The sequence below is a fragment of the Tarenaya hassleriana genome, unplaced genomic scaffold (genome assembly GCF_000463585.1).
Source record: "Tarenaya hassleriana unplaced genomic scaffold, ASM46358v1 Cleome13, whole genome shotgun sequence".
Classification (NCBI taxonomy): Eukaryota; Viridiplantae; Streptophyta; class Magnoliopsida; order Brassicales; family Cleomaceae; genus Tarenaya; species Tarenaya hassleriana.
Genome location: NW_010963495.1, coordinates 1,658,774 through 1,673,949, shown reverse-complemented (window position 1 = coordinate 1,673,949; position 15,176 = coordinate 1,658,774). Strand labels below are relative to the sequence as shown.

Sequence of the window (15,176 nt, the reverse complement as noted above, 5' to 3'; positions counted from 1 at the left end):
GGTCGAAATGGATGAAAAATCGCACGAAAATGAAGGAACGTAATCAATGCCTCTTTCCCAACATCGAGAAGCCGACTTCTATCATTCTCAGGAAGTTTGACAAATGCATCAGAAATATTCTTCTAAACGAAGCCAGCCGAAATCGCAACTCCACCTCATCGCCTCTCCAAGATTGGTACTTTCTCGAATTAGCCCGGGCAAGATATCTAAAAACCTTAGTTTTAGTCTGAATTTTCCCATTGATTGGGCTTTTGTATACCACTTATTTTTTGTTGTTTGATTATCATTACCGATTTGTAAATTATTAACTTTATAATACAATTCACATTTAAATAAAAAAACTTGTAACTATATGTGTATGGGTTTATGTGTAAATATGTTAATGGATTAAGTAGGTTTAATAGATAAATATATTATTAAAATTTCCAGCAATTATGCCTAAATCCTTTGGATTCTACCATAGTTTGGTGTTAAACGATCTTAGGTTGTTGGGAGTGGTACACCTGGGTCCTCTTCTTATTACAACAAGACGTCCTGAGTGAAAAGGAAACGCCGAGCACTTCTCCTCCCAAAACATAAACCAACAAGTAGTCGCAAATCAACTTCCTACACTAGTGTCACCACAAACGACAAGTAGTTGAACTGTTTCAATTGTAAACAGCGAGCGATTAATCAACTAAACTCCATTCGAAAGAGACGGAATCAGAATAGGCAAAAAAAGTCTTGTAATGCAGGAGTTCACTTCATTCACGAGTTACAAAACCAGAAACAAAAAAGCATAGGCAAGTCACAAACCAACAAAACTATAGAGCAAGTACTGAAGTTTCTGGCAGAGTGGCCATGCGGCTTAAAGACTTTTTCGGGATTGCGGACATATACCTACTAGATGCGCTCAGCAAGATACTTAGCCAAGGAATTAACAGGCTTGCCCACATCAAAAGTTTCTTTACCTTGGGATCGGATCTTGATCCTGGCAAGGTAATCAGCAGCTATCCAAGCAAAGCTGAGCATCACTGTGTTGCCAGATGCACCTGGATCTTGCTGTAGCTTTAAAGACTTATTCACCCACTCTGGGTGGTATGTGACATGGTACCAAGCTGAAGCTTTTTTCTCGTACAGAAGGTTTTTCTCCTCATCGCTGAGATTTTCGTGTTCCGGGTCTGTTTTATCAAAGAGTTTTCTGAATTCTTTCTTCAATGCAGTGTAAGAATGCTTCAATCTCTCCTTCAACTCGCCTTGTTTCCTGCTTGTGTATTTAGGCATTGACCAGATGTGACCCGTCACAATCTCCTCCTCTTTCTGCACCTTGTATTGCCCGAGAAGGCCCGTCAGCTGCCCATCATAAGAACATTTATGATTCCATGCCTCGGGGACAAAATCTGCAAAACCTGAGATTTCAAGGTCAGTGTCATAAGGGATGTCCCTTGGGTCTGAGTTGATTTCCGATGAAACAGTGTCATCTTCATCATAAACGTCTTTTATTTTCCTGTAAAGCCGGCCCAAGATTTTTGTCGATTCGTAAGATTGGTAATCTTCTTTTCCCATGAAATCTGGGTAGAGTTTTGGTTTCAGGTGGTGAGGCATCGTAACGATTTTCCCAGTCTTCGGGAAATCAACTGCTGTCGCTGCTAGTTCTGCTAGAAGGATACAGTCTTCGTCCAGGGCTCCATATTCACTTCTATCAGCATGGACAACGTGTGCATTGCAGATCCTACCCAGATGATCATTCACCATGTTTCTAACAAAGAAATCTATAATATCCTGTAACAAGACGAGAGAAAGCGATTCCTCACTAACCCCAGACGTAATGGCAATATCAAAGTAAAGACATCCAAAAAAAGCAAATACAAGATTGTAACACAAATATATTACAACCTTTATTTTTCTTTACAGAGCCTATGAAAGCATATACAATATTTTTTTAGTAAATGGAGTTCCAACACATGCTACATAAAACAATATCTTTCTAATACCTCACAGATCATGAATCTTTAAGAAATAAGTTGAAGTATCAAAAATTCAAGAGGTCAAAACAAGCATCCACGATGCAATTAATGCAGGGAGAAATATCAGAAAGTTATATCGAAACGAGCAATCCATGATCGAATTTTCCTTAACTGTAACTATATGCAAGCAGATGCACAAAATTCAATGTTTAACTTGAAAAGTATCAAAAGCCAACGAAAAGAAAAGTGGGAGATCAGAGATTAACCTGGCGGCTGACAGCGCGCGTCAAAGTCTTTGCTTCTACTGCATCGTACAGCATTGGGCTCCAGCTTTTTTTGCTAGGAGGGATAAGATTCAGATCCCACGTTACAAAGTAGAGGTCTCCATCAAGGTCACTTCCGGAAGCCTCGTTTGTGTGTGGCCTTTCACCTTTCTGTGGGAAAACAAGGCAATCATACAAGTGATGCAACTCTGGGACATCAACAGCTTCTAGAATCCTTACATCTCCTGGGTGAAGGCAAGGATTCTTAGCCATGGCTACATACCCTGTGACTATGTGCAGATTTTTTTTTGTCTCACTGAATCGAGACCCATGTTTGGAGAAGCAGTTTTCTATGGATGGTGTTGAAATTTGGATAAAGCATTGGCCTTGTTCAAGTACCCCTGCTTCGTCTAGGCAACCCATTAGCCACCTCCCAGAAGGAACAAAGATCCGAGTTTTTTCCCTAAGACCCCAAAGCTGTGCAGCTCTAACTGAAGATAACATTCCTCGCAAATGGGGCTCTGTTTTTGGTTTGAAACCCGCGCTTAGCATGATTGCTGCCGTGTTTCCGTGCCCAGCACATGACGCTGTTAGAACTTCAAATGCCACATCCGTATCTTCAAGCATCTGGTTTAGCTTAGAGATCATGACTTCTTGCATATCCCAGAATATGTTATCAGAAACGCCAAGTGTTGAGAGGAGAATAATTATCTGCCGGTTTAGGAAACCAGGTTGAAACTTAGTCCAAGAACAAATCTCCAAGGTGGTGTGTTTGGAGTGAAATTTGTTCATACTGGGCCGGAGTGACAACCTTATGCCATCACCCTTTGATGGCCAACGGGCAACTACTCCTTTGCAACCTGCATAACGGATCTGAAAAGCACATGGAGGGCAGTTTGCATCCAGTCTCAATTTATCTATTACTTCATCTGCGAGGTCAGGTGTGATCATACCAATCCCATCAGAAAACACAAAACTATTTCTTGTGATGTCTGGAAGCTCGTCATCAACCTCGTGAGGCATAACATCTACGGTAGCATATGTGGAGGAGAAGCACTGCCCCATCCTAGCAGCACATTTTGCGATGTTCTTGTTGGTGAACTTCCCCATCCATTTCTTTATGTCTAGTACACTCGTTTTCCCGTCTTCGGCAAAAAACCATGCAGAACAGTCCCTTAGTTGATTGGACGAGAAGGCCAGGAAACTATACTTTCGGCCACACAGGTAAAACCCCTTAGTTAAGATGGTTTTCACCCTTTTAAAAACACGGGTCTTCTGAGAGACAGAATATGATATCAGATCCTTCACAATGGGAGCAGCATAATACGAAAGAAGACTGGAGTTCATGGTCTGCATGCCTTCGTCCATAAATGTGACTCGTAAAAACCGATCACATATAGCTGTGTATTTCCTGAGCACCCTGTTGGAGAGCTCGACTTCAGGGGGTAGACAATAAGCTCTGGTCGGGGTAATCGCTAGCTTTCGGATCTCGACGATGTCATCGGACTTCGTATGACTCTCTAAAAGCTTCGGGTTCTTCACAACCCATTCTTGAACACGTTTCAACCTCCTGCAGGCATCAAAAACTGGTCGTTTATAGGTACATAGATGCTTGAGAGCAGCCACATTGACTTCTTTGGACTGTTGTCTCAGAAGATCAAAGAAATGCTTCGTCAACTGAAATTGGTTAACAGTCCCTCTGTGCATCACAGCATTCACCAGAAACATAATGTCGAAGGAGATCCCTTCGTTGTCCTCAATGCAGAAGAAATGCTTAGAAACCATAAAATCTGGTTCTCTGCGAATCCTAGGCGGCAACCTCACACGCTCTTCTTGCACCCTCCCCATCCTTAGATAACCCAAGGCATTCTTCAATTTCTCTTCATGACGAGGAGAGATGAGTACTCGATATGATAGGCACCGACCAATCGCCCCGTTTGGGGTGAAATCCGTGGTGCGAATCCAAGGGTCATCATCATCTAAGAGATCAATAGGAACAGTTTCGTAAATGTCATCATCAGCAGTTCTGTACCACACCCGAGGAGACGAAGCCAGCTGCAAAAGAACAACATAGCTACCGAATTGTTTGTACTGCCTCACCACGTTTATTTCTCTCACCGAAATCTCCATCTTGAAATCGCACTTTATCACCCCGTGCATCCCTGTGTCTTTGAGCGAGAAGGCGATGTCTTTGGTAAAACTGAATCTGCACATGTTGTCGAAAGGATCGACCAAGAAGTTGACGCCCGAAGCTTTCCAGGCAACAAGAAACTCATCCCGAGTAACCAAGGTCCCGATCTCAACACGGCAACCAGCCAATTTAAACGGCATGGTGGTCCGGCTTCTCTGGTTAATGTTGTACGGATTTTCAGGCCCCAAGCTGACCTTCAACGGCCGACCATTCAAGGTTAGCTTGCATCGCCCGGCAGCATTCATTGCATACGCCGCCGATTCAGGGATTGCGAAATGAACAAATGCGTGAGGCGCCACTGTCTTGTAATCATCGATCTTGGCAATCCGCGAGGTGTCGACTATGTCGAAATTAGGATAGGATCCAGGGGGAGTACAAGAGGTCTTCAATCTGCACCGCCAAACGAGGCCGATCTCCTCTTCGAGGAATTCCGTCAGTTCCTTCGCGGTGACGGACTCGCCAAACCCACCGACGCTGACTTGCGTCACGACAGAGGCCTTCGTAGTTCCTTCTGAACCCATTTCCCTGGAAAAAGAAAGCAACCATTCTTCACTTCAGAGAGTGGAATAAGGACGAAGACGAAGTATGCCAACAAAAGACCCTTTTCCGCCATTTTGTAATTGAATATCCGAAAAGCGAAACCCAATTTGTTTAATCTTTCAAGGATTCAAATATGAGTAGTTTGCAATAAGGTGATATAATATATTATGGACACACCCACCACTCAAGGAAAAAAAATAAAGATAACATCATATAGTTTTTTTTAAATCATTATATATTTTGAGCATTTAGGAGTTTTTTGTTTGGTGTTTATATTCGATTTAAATGATATAAATAAGTCAAATGAAACATATATATCAAAAGCATATTGTGTAGACAGAGTCGAATCAAATCACCACGAATGAAAACTGGTCACATTAGTTAAACACAATCTAAATCGTCATTTCAAATCAGTTAAATTGGTGAAACACGTGAATGAAAACTGGTCACATTAGTTAAACACAATCCAACTCATCACTTCAAATCAGTTAAACTGGTGAAACGTATCAAACTCGTAGAAATAGTGAGATTCGTCAAGTTAGTCAAACTCATCGAAATGATTAGACTTGTCAAACCAGACATACTAGCCCAACTGGTCAAAGTAATCATATTTGTCAAACTGAACAAACTCGTCAAACTTGTCAAAATGATCATACTTGTCAATTTGATCACACTCTTCAAACTAGTCATATTACTCACATTTTGTGTTTATTTTATACATATGTAATGGATTCAGATGATGAAAAAATGGCGATTATTTATTACAATTCTGGTGGCAAATGCGTAGTGAATGCGAGTGACGTGTATGAATGAGAAGAAAAAACTAAAGATGTCAAAGGAGTGATGTTCATTTTTCCTCTTACTGATTTGACATGCAGACATCTTGTTAAAGAGTTATATTTTGGGCTGGACGTAGATAAAGATAAAACAAATATCAAGCTAAGTTACCGAACTATGAAAGAAAATAGTGAGTCGATTTACATATCGAATGACAAGCAAGTGATCGAAAATAAACAGAGGAAGAAACATGTTTCACATGAAGAATGAAAAACTAAATTTGAAAAGGAAATGTGAAAAAGAAAGTGGTTTGGAATGCACTCTTGATTCCGCTAGTGGTGTTGGTGTTGGACTATATGGGGTTATATGTACTTTATGTACGTTATAATAACAATATGATTTGGAATCATGATTTCAAGAGTAAAGTTGCGAGCAATACATACAACTTATAGATGATTCAGATCATAAAGATACTATTGTTCTAGGAGAAGATGCAATTGTTTTAAAAGAGGAACCTACAATTGATATAGCATGTGGAACTAACAAAGTCGACTTAGCTAATTGTTGGTGATGGCGATGGTGATGGAGATGGATTGAATAGAAGTATAGACTATGGGTTTGATCGTAAGGAAGCAGTTTATAATAGGTATGGAAAGACGTAGTTAAGGTTTGTTTCAGTTATGTTATAGTGAAGTCTGATATAAAGCTGTGGGAATTAGGATGCAAGTTTTATAGATCGGGTTCTGAAAATTGTGCATCGTAGCGATTTAGAATTACACACGTTATAGTGTAAGATCACTTAATCTCGTTCATAATTACTGACTTGTATCCGAATCAGAAAAAACTATGAAAGGTTCAGCGAAGTTGGTTAGAGATTACTTAAAGGAAGAGTACGCTGGTAAGCTTGAAACTCCTACAACAAGAGAGATAGTAGAACGAGTGAAAGTCAAGTACGGTGCGAGTGTATCGTATATGATGACATTGAGATGAAAGCACACTACTGAAAATAAGATTCGTGATAGTCATGTTGAACATTATAATAGACTTGCTGGTTGGTTGCACATGTTAAAGAAAAGAAATCTTAGTACTATAGCGAGATTTCAGTTGGAACATGATAAAAAAAACTTTCAAATACCTCTTTAGAGCCTTGGGGGCAACTATTAAAGGATGAAAGTAAATGCGTAAAAGTAAATGCGTAAAGTGGATGTTATCGATGCAATATTTCTGATAAGTCAATATAAGGGAGCATTGGTCGTGACAACTGCCCAAGATGAAGATAATCACAAATATCCTTTAACTTGGAGTGTAATAGATAAAGAGAAGAATGCTTCACAGTTGTAGTTTATGATAAGATTGAGCAAAAAGTAATACCGGATGGTCTTGATGTAATTGTGTTATCTAACCGATATAAAAGCATAATCAAAGGTGTGTGAGAAGTATGCAAATAAGCGCAATACGACTTTTGTATGAGGTACATCGTAGAATTTAAAAGTCCACGTTAACAGAGGCTCAGAAAGAAAATGGTACAAATGGTGACACCGTTACTAAATTATTCTTTAAATGTGCAATAAGCTACACGATCAATGAGTTCGAAGAATGTATGATTCTTGTAACTAGTGTGATTATCTGGTGTGACCAATTTAACTGTGTTATTTATGAACTAATGGGGAGAACATGCATTGTCAAAAACATGAAGGTGTTAAAATTTGAGAGGTAAGATTATTTTCAACTTGAGATATTTGTTGAATGGGGTGATAATTGATCTATTTACAGTTTGAAATCGTCAAATTCGTAAAATTTGATAAGATGTGACAGTTTGACGAGTACTGATGATGCATATACAAAAGGAATCCGCAAAAATAAAATTAAGACTTATTATCAATTTTGTTTTATTGGTGTGACCAATTTGACTAGTTTTATTACACTAGTCAAACTCGTCACACTGGTCACACCTTTCAAATGCGACCAGTATTAACTTTGTGGTCAATTTCAACGTTTTTTCATTTTTTTAAAACCTTAACATTTTTAGGGTATATCTTGAAGTGCTCGCTAAAATCTAAAGGTAATTTTGTAATATCCCTAGTTGTAGGTCGTCTGATATATATTATTTTTTTATAATTTCTTAATTTAATTAACAATATCATCATCCTATTTATTATTTAGTTTACATTACATTGTAAAATAAAAAGTAATAATTTTTCAAAAATATTTAATAGTTTTAAATAAATACTAATTAATTGATAAAATTTTAATTATATATAAAAGAATTAAAATAGGACATTATCAAAAATACTGTACATCTACTATTTTGATTTCAACATGTAAATTTCTATGACATTTTGACTTTGTATTGATTCATTGGTTTATGAATGCATTACATTCCCGTTATATGATTGGCATGTTTGTTATATTTCGGCATCCTTGAATCATTATAGAATGATTCTAAACTCCCTGGTCAGTTATCATTGTGGGAACAATGATGAATTAAGACTAGTATGAGGTGTGATTGATGCATTGGATGCATATCACAATCATGGGTACTCGTTGTGAACGAGTGACTGGTTGACCCGCATGAGATTGTCACATGGACAGAGTCATGACTTGAATCTCATACAGCGGTTCGTTCTCGGATCCTTATACCTGAGATGTCTAGAGTATCTGATATGAGGAGTGGCGTGTCTTGACTGCGTTAAACGTCGTCTTTAACCGGATGATTATAACGGCGTTGATCAGATACGTTCACGAATCATATGGAGATAATGGACATGCAATATGGGACTTGTCACCTCCTCAATAGGAGAGATATCGCTGGGCCCTCTCGTGGAAGTCGGACTATGAAAATGCGTGGCCACGCTATAGATGAAGTTGCATCTATTTTATTAGTCGATTTGCCAAGACGAGAAAGCGGTTGAACTTGAAGGGTAGCTCAAACCATGCCCTTGTTCAACGTATGATATCGGGAGATAAAGGATCAGAACTCGAGCTGTTATTGCCTCGGTTAGATCACTTCTAACTCAATTCAACGTGGGTGGTCATGGCGTCTTGCTAGAGGCTAACCCTGACTTGTAGATCGGGAATGGTTCTCGAGGCTGCTGCCACTGCGAATGGGCCTACAGGGTCACACACCATTAGGGATGGACTTATATGTGAAGTTTCGGAAAGAAAGACTTGGATTTGATCGGAAAAACCGTTTTCGGATCAAATCAGAGTGTCGGGACGTTTTAAGCCTTCTGACTCGGACCGAGTCAGTATTTGACTCGGACCGAGTCAGTTCCATGCGGGTCGAAGCCCAGAAAGTGTTTTGGGCTTGGCTAATGTTTTGACTCAGTCGAGTCAAAGTTTTGACTCATACCGAGTCAATACTCAATGGGCCGAGTCAAGAGTTGACAATGGGTTTGGGTTGATTCGTTCTGGCTCGACCGAGTCAGAGTTCTGACTCGGACCGAGTCAATACTCGGAAAAAAGTCTCTTTTCACAAGGATTAGGGTTTGTAACTTATAAGGAGGTATTGGACGCCGTCCTCAACCTAAGAAAAACTTACAGAACCCTAAGACAGATCTAGAACACAAGAAAATCGTTCCTTTTGAGGTTCTAGTTCTAGGGATTCGATCCCAAGTCTTGAAAACCCTATTCACTTCACAGATCCTAGCAGATCAGTTCCAAAAGCGTTTGGAATCCTTCCCGTCGGTGTGGATACGTGTAGAGGAGCTGTACTTTCAGCTCTTGGTGATTAAAACAGGCCCTGGATCGATTGCTACTTTCAGATCTTCAGGAAAGAGGTAAGTATTCGATTCCTACGGTGATATACACGATTAAACGGGGTTTTACGGATGATTTTGATTGCGTGTGACGTTTGACTAGGTTTAGATTATTCTTCCGCTGCATGAAACCTAGTAAACCAAACCCTAGATCGAGATGATCGCATGCTAGGAATCCGTAGCGAAACCCAACATCTCCATCTGTAACCACGCGACCAGAATTACACCTTAGTCATAATTTTAAATTTATGGTGATCGCACTAATTCACCCCTCTCATATATCACACTAATCAGTTGATAAAACTATTATAAATTTAATGTTATGACTAATGTGATCATCATATGACTAAACTGCAATTCTGGACACAAGATTACAGATGGAGAATGGTATAATTAAATAGTATATAGAAGATATTTTTTATATAATTCCAATTAAAATAAAATGCAAGATCATAAGGTTTGGAATTTCAAGATAAACCATGACAATCATGAAGAGGAGATTAAAGAATACATCTCACGAAATAATTAAAATTAGATCGTGAACTAAACTATATGACTAGCAAATAAAAAGTGGAAATGATCGTAGCTTTGACAATGTGATGATATTATAGGTGATATAAGAGAGATAGAAAAAAAGAGTCTTTTAAAGAGCATACCCATGGCACAAGCTACACGTTCTATGCACTGATCTAGCGATTGAATAAGAGAGTGGGACAAGTGCAAAAATGATTATGCTAGAAAGGAAAATTATGGAAGAAAGAAAATCCAAGGAGAGTTCGTGGATATATGACGAAATCTGGGTATCCGATTATAAATAAAAGCGAGTACGACATAAATTAGATCTGGGTATCCGATTATAAATAAAAGCGAGTACGACATAAATTAGATGATAAATCCCACCCACAGGTTCGTGTTCGGGTTTCAATACGCGGGGTATCCGGGTACAATGCAAATATTTATATTTATAAAATATCCAACTAGTTTTATTATATATTTTGTATGCATTTTAATGTTTGTATTGAATTTCTATTTGTATTGTAAAATCTGAACAACTTTATGTGTATTTTGTTATTTTGTGGAAAATTTATGTATTCAAAATTAGCATTTATGTTTGAATAATAAAAATTCACGGACCGCCGAATATTTGTTTCTCGTGAGACCGAGATAGTCTTTTGAAAAAATACGTTGTTAAAAAACAAATAGAAAAAAAGCGAAGAATCAGATTAAAAGAGCGAGACCCCGACATCAATCCCCTTAATGGATCAACAATAACACTTGGGCTAGAGAATTACGGATAAAGCAATCAACAACCAATAAGATCTGTATAAAAAAGCATACGAAGCATGGCTAAAACGGTCGGAATCGATCTGAATCTTGCATCAAGAAGGGAAATTTATTTGAATAAACACTTACCCGATTGGCATCGATGCCGACAAAGAGAGAGAGAATTGCGACTCCGGCAATTGAGCACACAGTTTATATATATGAAAATGAAATGCAACTCCGCCAATTGAGCACAAGATTTATATATATGAACCATTCGATCGTACACCTTGGTGAACAAGTATCTGGAGGACAAAGCTTCTTTATCACACGCCTTACTGCACAAGTAGTTGGAGAGGACTGTAGGGTCGTCCGCCATGAGAAACCTTTTTGACCCCTTTCCCGTTTTCTTTTGTTTCCTTCGAATCTTTTATTAAGAGTTCAAAAAAAAGGTCCTGGACTTTACCACTTGTTAAAATTATGTAATAAACCACAAATAAAATGACGATTATTAAAATCCACATAGTAAAGGGAGAAAAGAAACGTCATAAAAAAAACCCAAGATATCTTTCACATTTTTTTCTCATTTATTTTTTAACTCAATTATTCTTTGAAATCTAAAACAATATTTTAAAGATTCTTTTGTACCACTTACTTTTCACTGCGGCAATAATCTTTTTTTGCTGTTGTGAAATTTCGATTTTTCTCTGTGGATGTGTTAACTCACTCCCGTGCAACCAGCCCGGAAATGAATCGAAAGCGGATGCTGATCCGGTTTGTTCCACACAAAATTCGAAGGATGGAGCCGGGACTGACGGAAGGTGGATCATCTCCTTTCGTCACTTCTCTCCCTAATATCTGATCGGATAAGATCAAGTAAGGACCTTAAATTAGCGCCTTCTCGCGAGAAGCCAAAAATCTGGTGGTGATTTCCTGAGTATGGACCGATGTGGAGAGGTCGATGTAAGCCAAGTTGCAAAATCAACTGAAATTCACCCAAGAATCGACCTCGACTACCAGCATCGACTTGCCTTTTCAAGACATCACCCCATGGTTAAGTCGATCCATGAAAATTCGCATGGATCGACCTCAATCATCTCACAATGGGCGATGGAAAAGTCGATGCCGAGCAAATCTGCAGATCTACGTAAGGAGAAGCTTGTGACATCGACCTCATTTGCACTCCCCTCCCAATTTCGAAGCATCGTTCGACGTTTTCTCGCTCGATTTCTCACGTTTCGAGGTCGATTTCTGCAGTTCTTCAAGCCTTATACTCAAGGTAACATATGCATTCTCTCGAACCAATCCTTCTTATTTTTATGGAAGAATCGACCCTCACCCCAAAAACGCGATGACCCGTCTCGCGAGATTGATCGGAATACGGGTTGATGAGGATGATACTAAGAGAGAAATGATGTAAGGGTCGTGATTGAAAAGAGATTTTGAAGATCTGAAGCGTAGCTTGGTCCAGGATTCGATTTTGGCGGCCGTGAAATTTTGGGTATAGGGTTTTAGAAATTTGAATTCAAGTTTGGTCTTTGTGTTTTTGGTGTAGATTCTAGATCAGACCCGATGGAGACGGAGGAAGCCGTCCTGAGGCTGCCTCCCCTTCTCTCTTCCCACTCCTCAGTGATTTTCTTGATATCGGATGAAGATTTTCTTTCCATGAAATCCAAACAAAAAAGAAATCTACAACAAATGAATTCATTTCCATTCTCTGTTGTTCCAACTTCCAATGTTCTTATTGTATTGTGTTGTTTCTTCTTATTTTTAATCCCGAAAATTTGAATTTGAATTTGGATTTGTATATGAAAATTAGTTTTTTTTAAATATTGATATCATTAATATTCCTTTAAAATAACAGATTATCTTTAATTAGTTTTTTAATAGAATTCAGATCTAACATTTGATTTACTGTAAAATCTAAATGCATGATCTCCGATTACGTTGTCGAACTAACTACAGATGGTCTGTCAAAGGAAAATAAATTCGTAGAACGAATTTAGGAAGATCAAATGGTGGAATTAAATGTATAATATAAAGTGGGAACGATACTTTTCTTATAAATTTTGGATTAAAATAAAACAACTATAATGGGAATGTTGTCAAATAGTTTTTGGTAAAATTTGATTTTATATTATCATAATAAATTATATATTTGTATATATATATATAAATTAAACAAAGAATACTAGTTGTTATCTTTAGTTTTATATAACAAGGCCTTAATTAGACAAAATAGCAAAAGTACCCTTACTTTGCTACAAAGACTTCATGGTATACCCTTCAAAACCCTAAAATTTTGAAAAAAAAATAAAAGGAACAAAAGACATAATTAACCCTCTCACAAAAGTAACGTGATACTCCTCTCTTCATTTTGAATTCACCTCTCTTGTTTTCATTCTTTGACAACTCTTCATTTCTTTCTTAATTTTCTCTCTCTACTCTTATCTTTCTCTCAACTCTTCCATTTTCTTTCTTCTCATTTCATTTTTATACATAGAAAAACAAACGAAAAATGATTATTTCGTTGAGCATATCTTCACCGACGACCTCATATCTTCTTCTTGAGTCGGTCTAAGACAGAACAAATGACAAGAACCGAAGGTAAACTCATTAATACAAGAGATTGGTTTGATGCATAAACTTTGTGTTTTGTGTTTGCGTTTTATGATTTTTAGAGTGAATCGTGTGGTTTTTTTTTATTTATGAAAATGAGATAGATGCATAGCAAATCTGTCGAAGAATATGTAAGAGGCGCATATTAATTCCAAATATTTGTTTTGGTCGCACTGGTCACACTAGTCACACTAGTCCCACTGGTCACACCGTTCAAAATTTGTTTTGGTCACACTGGTCACAATGGTCACACTGGTCACACTGGTCACACTGGTCATACTAGTCATACTGGTCACACTAGTCACACTACTCCCACTGGTCACACCGTTCAAAATTTAGTTTTGGTCACACTGGTCACACCGTTCAAAATTTAGTTTTGGTCACACCGTTCATATTAGTCATATTGGTCACACTAGTCACACTGGTCACACCGTTCAAAATTTAGTTTTGGTCACACTGGTCACACCGGTCACACCGTTCAAAATTTAGTTTTAGTCACACTGGTCACACCGTTCAAAATTTAGTTTTGGTCACACTGCTCACACCGGTCACACCGTTCAAAATTTAGTTTTAGTCACACTGGTCACACCGTTCAAAATTTAGTTTTGGTCACACTGGTCACACTAGTCACACTAGTCACACTGGTTACACTGGTCACTTGGTCACACTGGTCACACCGTTCAAAATTTAGTTTTGGTCACACTAGTCACACTAGTCACACTGGTCACACTGGTTACACTGATCACTTGGTCACACTGGTCACACTGGTCACACCGAAAAATTTCAAAATTCACGCGAAAAATTTAATTTTTTGTGGTGGAGGGAGTTTTAAAAATTTTAAAATATTTAATTTTTTTTCTAGGGAACCGAAAACTGTTTTCTCTCTCTTCTGTTTCTGTCATTGGGACTCACGCCAATGGGTATTATGGGAATAACATAATTATAAGGGTATGTTTTGAACTAACTTTTTATTTTATTTTTGTAGGGGTATGCCTTGAAGTCTTTGTAGCATTGTAGGGGTATTTTTGATAAAAGCCCCCTTAATTAATACCAAGTTTATTTGGGTATATTAGGGGCTGAATGAGGGCATCATAAATGCCCTTACTTTGCTACATTGACTTCATGGCATACCTCTCACTTGACGAAAAAAAAAACATCTTCAGACAATACCTTTATAAATGTGTTGTCTCCATAATACCCTCAACACCTTTTTGTAACCCTCCATCGATTTGCGTTTCTCTCTCCTCTCGTTTCTCTCTCCTCGTGCAGTTTCCCAGCTTCTCTCCCCGCCAGAAAAAACCAGAATTTACCGGCGAAATCGCAGCGAATCTACCGGCGAAATCCCTCTATTTGCCTCGCATTTCTCTCTCTTCTCGTTTCTCTCCCCCTTTCTCTCCCCATAAATTTCCGCTGAAAAAAACAGAATACACCGCCGAATGTACATGTGAAATCTCAGCGAATATACCGTCGAAATCGCATCAAATCACAGGAGTGCAGTCAGATCTGTATAGATCTGGGAAAAAGACAAGTTCTCATCGCACAACCCAACATTAATTTTCGGTTTAATTCGACCTCACATGTGTATAGATCTGACCTCATTTTTCTTATATATATCACTAAAACCGGTGTTATAGACATTTCACACTGGTCACACTAGTCACTGGTCACACTGGTCACTGATCCCACTGGTCACTTTGGTCCCCCTGGTCCCCCTGGTCACACTGGTCACTTTGGTCCCCCTGGTCCCAATGGTCACTTTGGTCCCACTGGTCACTTTGGTCCCAATGGTCACTTTGGTCCCACTGGTCACTTTGGTCCC

General features: G+C 38.6%; 1 protein-coding gene and 1 long non-coding RNA gene across 2 annotated transcripts; one reads left to right on the top strand and one right to left on the bottom strand.

The window, feature by feature from the left end:
- Positions 1–668: 668 nt before the first annotated feature.
- On the bottom strand, positions 669–10,982 carry LOC104807524 (RNA-dependent RNA polymerase 6-like). The gene is made up of 3 exons (XM_010532829.1): positions 10,889–10,982; positions 2,213–4,925; positions 669–1,761 (listed from the first exon to the last, which is right to left on the bottom strand). The coding sequence occupies exons 1-3, from the start codon at positions 10,897–10,899 to the stop codon at positions 883–885; spliced, it is 3,603 nt and encodes a 1,200-aa protein (XP_010531131.1). The 5' UTR covers positions 10,900–10,982; the 3' UTR covers positions 669–882.
- Positions 10,983–11,925: 943 nt separating this feature from the next.
- Positions 11,926–12,533, top strand: LOC104807523. Its single transcript, XR_770769.1, has 2 exons — positions 11,926–12,017; positions 12,294–12,533. It is a non-coding gene; the product is annotated as an uncharacterized LOC104807523 (long non-coding RNA).
- Positions 12,534–15,176: the final 2,643 nt, after the last annotated feature.

What these genes read in the sequence shown, in the direction of transcription:
- LOC104807524 (XM_010532829.1), bottom strand. An exon ending in CGCGCGCTGTCAGCCGCCAG is followed by an intron (nt 1,762 to 2,212) that starts GTTAATCTCTGA and finishes GTCTTGTTACAG; the next exon opens with GATATTATAGATTTCTTTGT.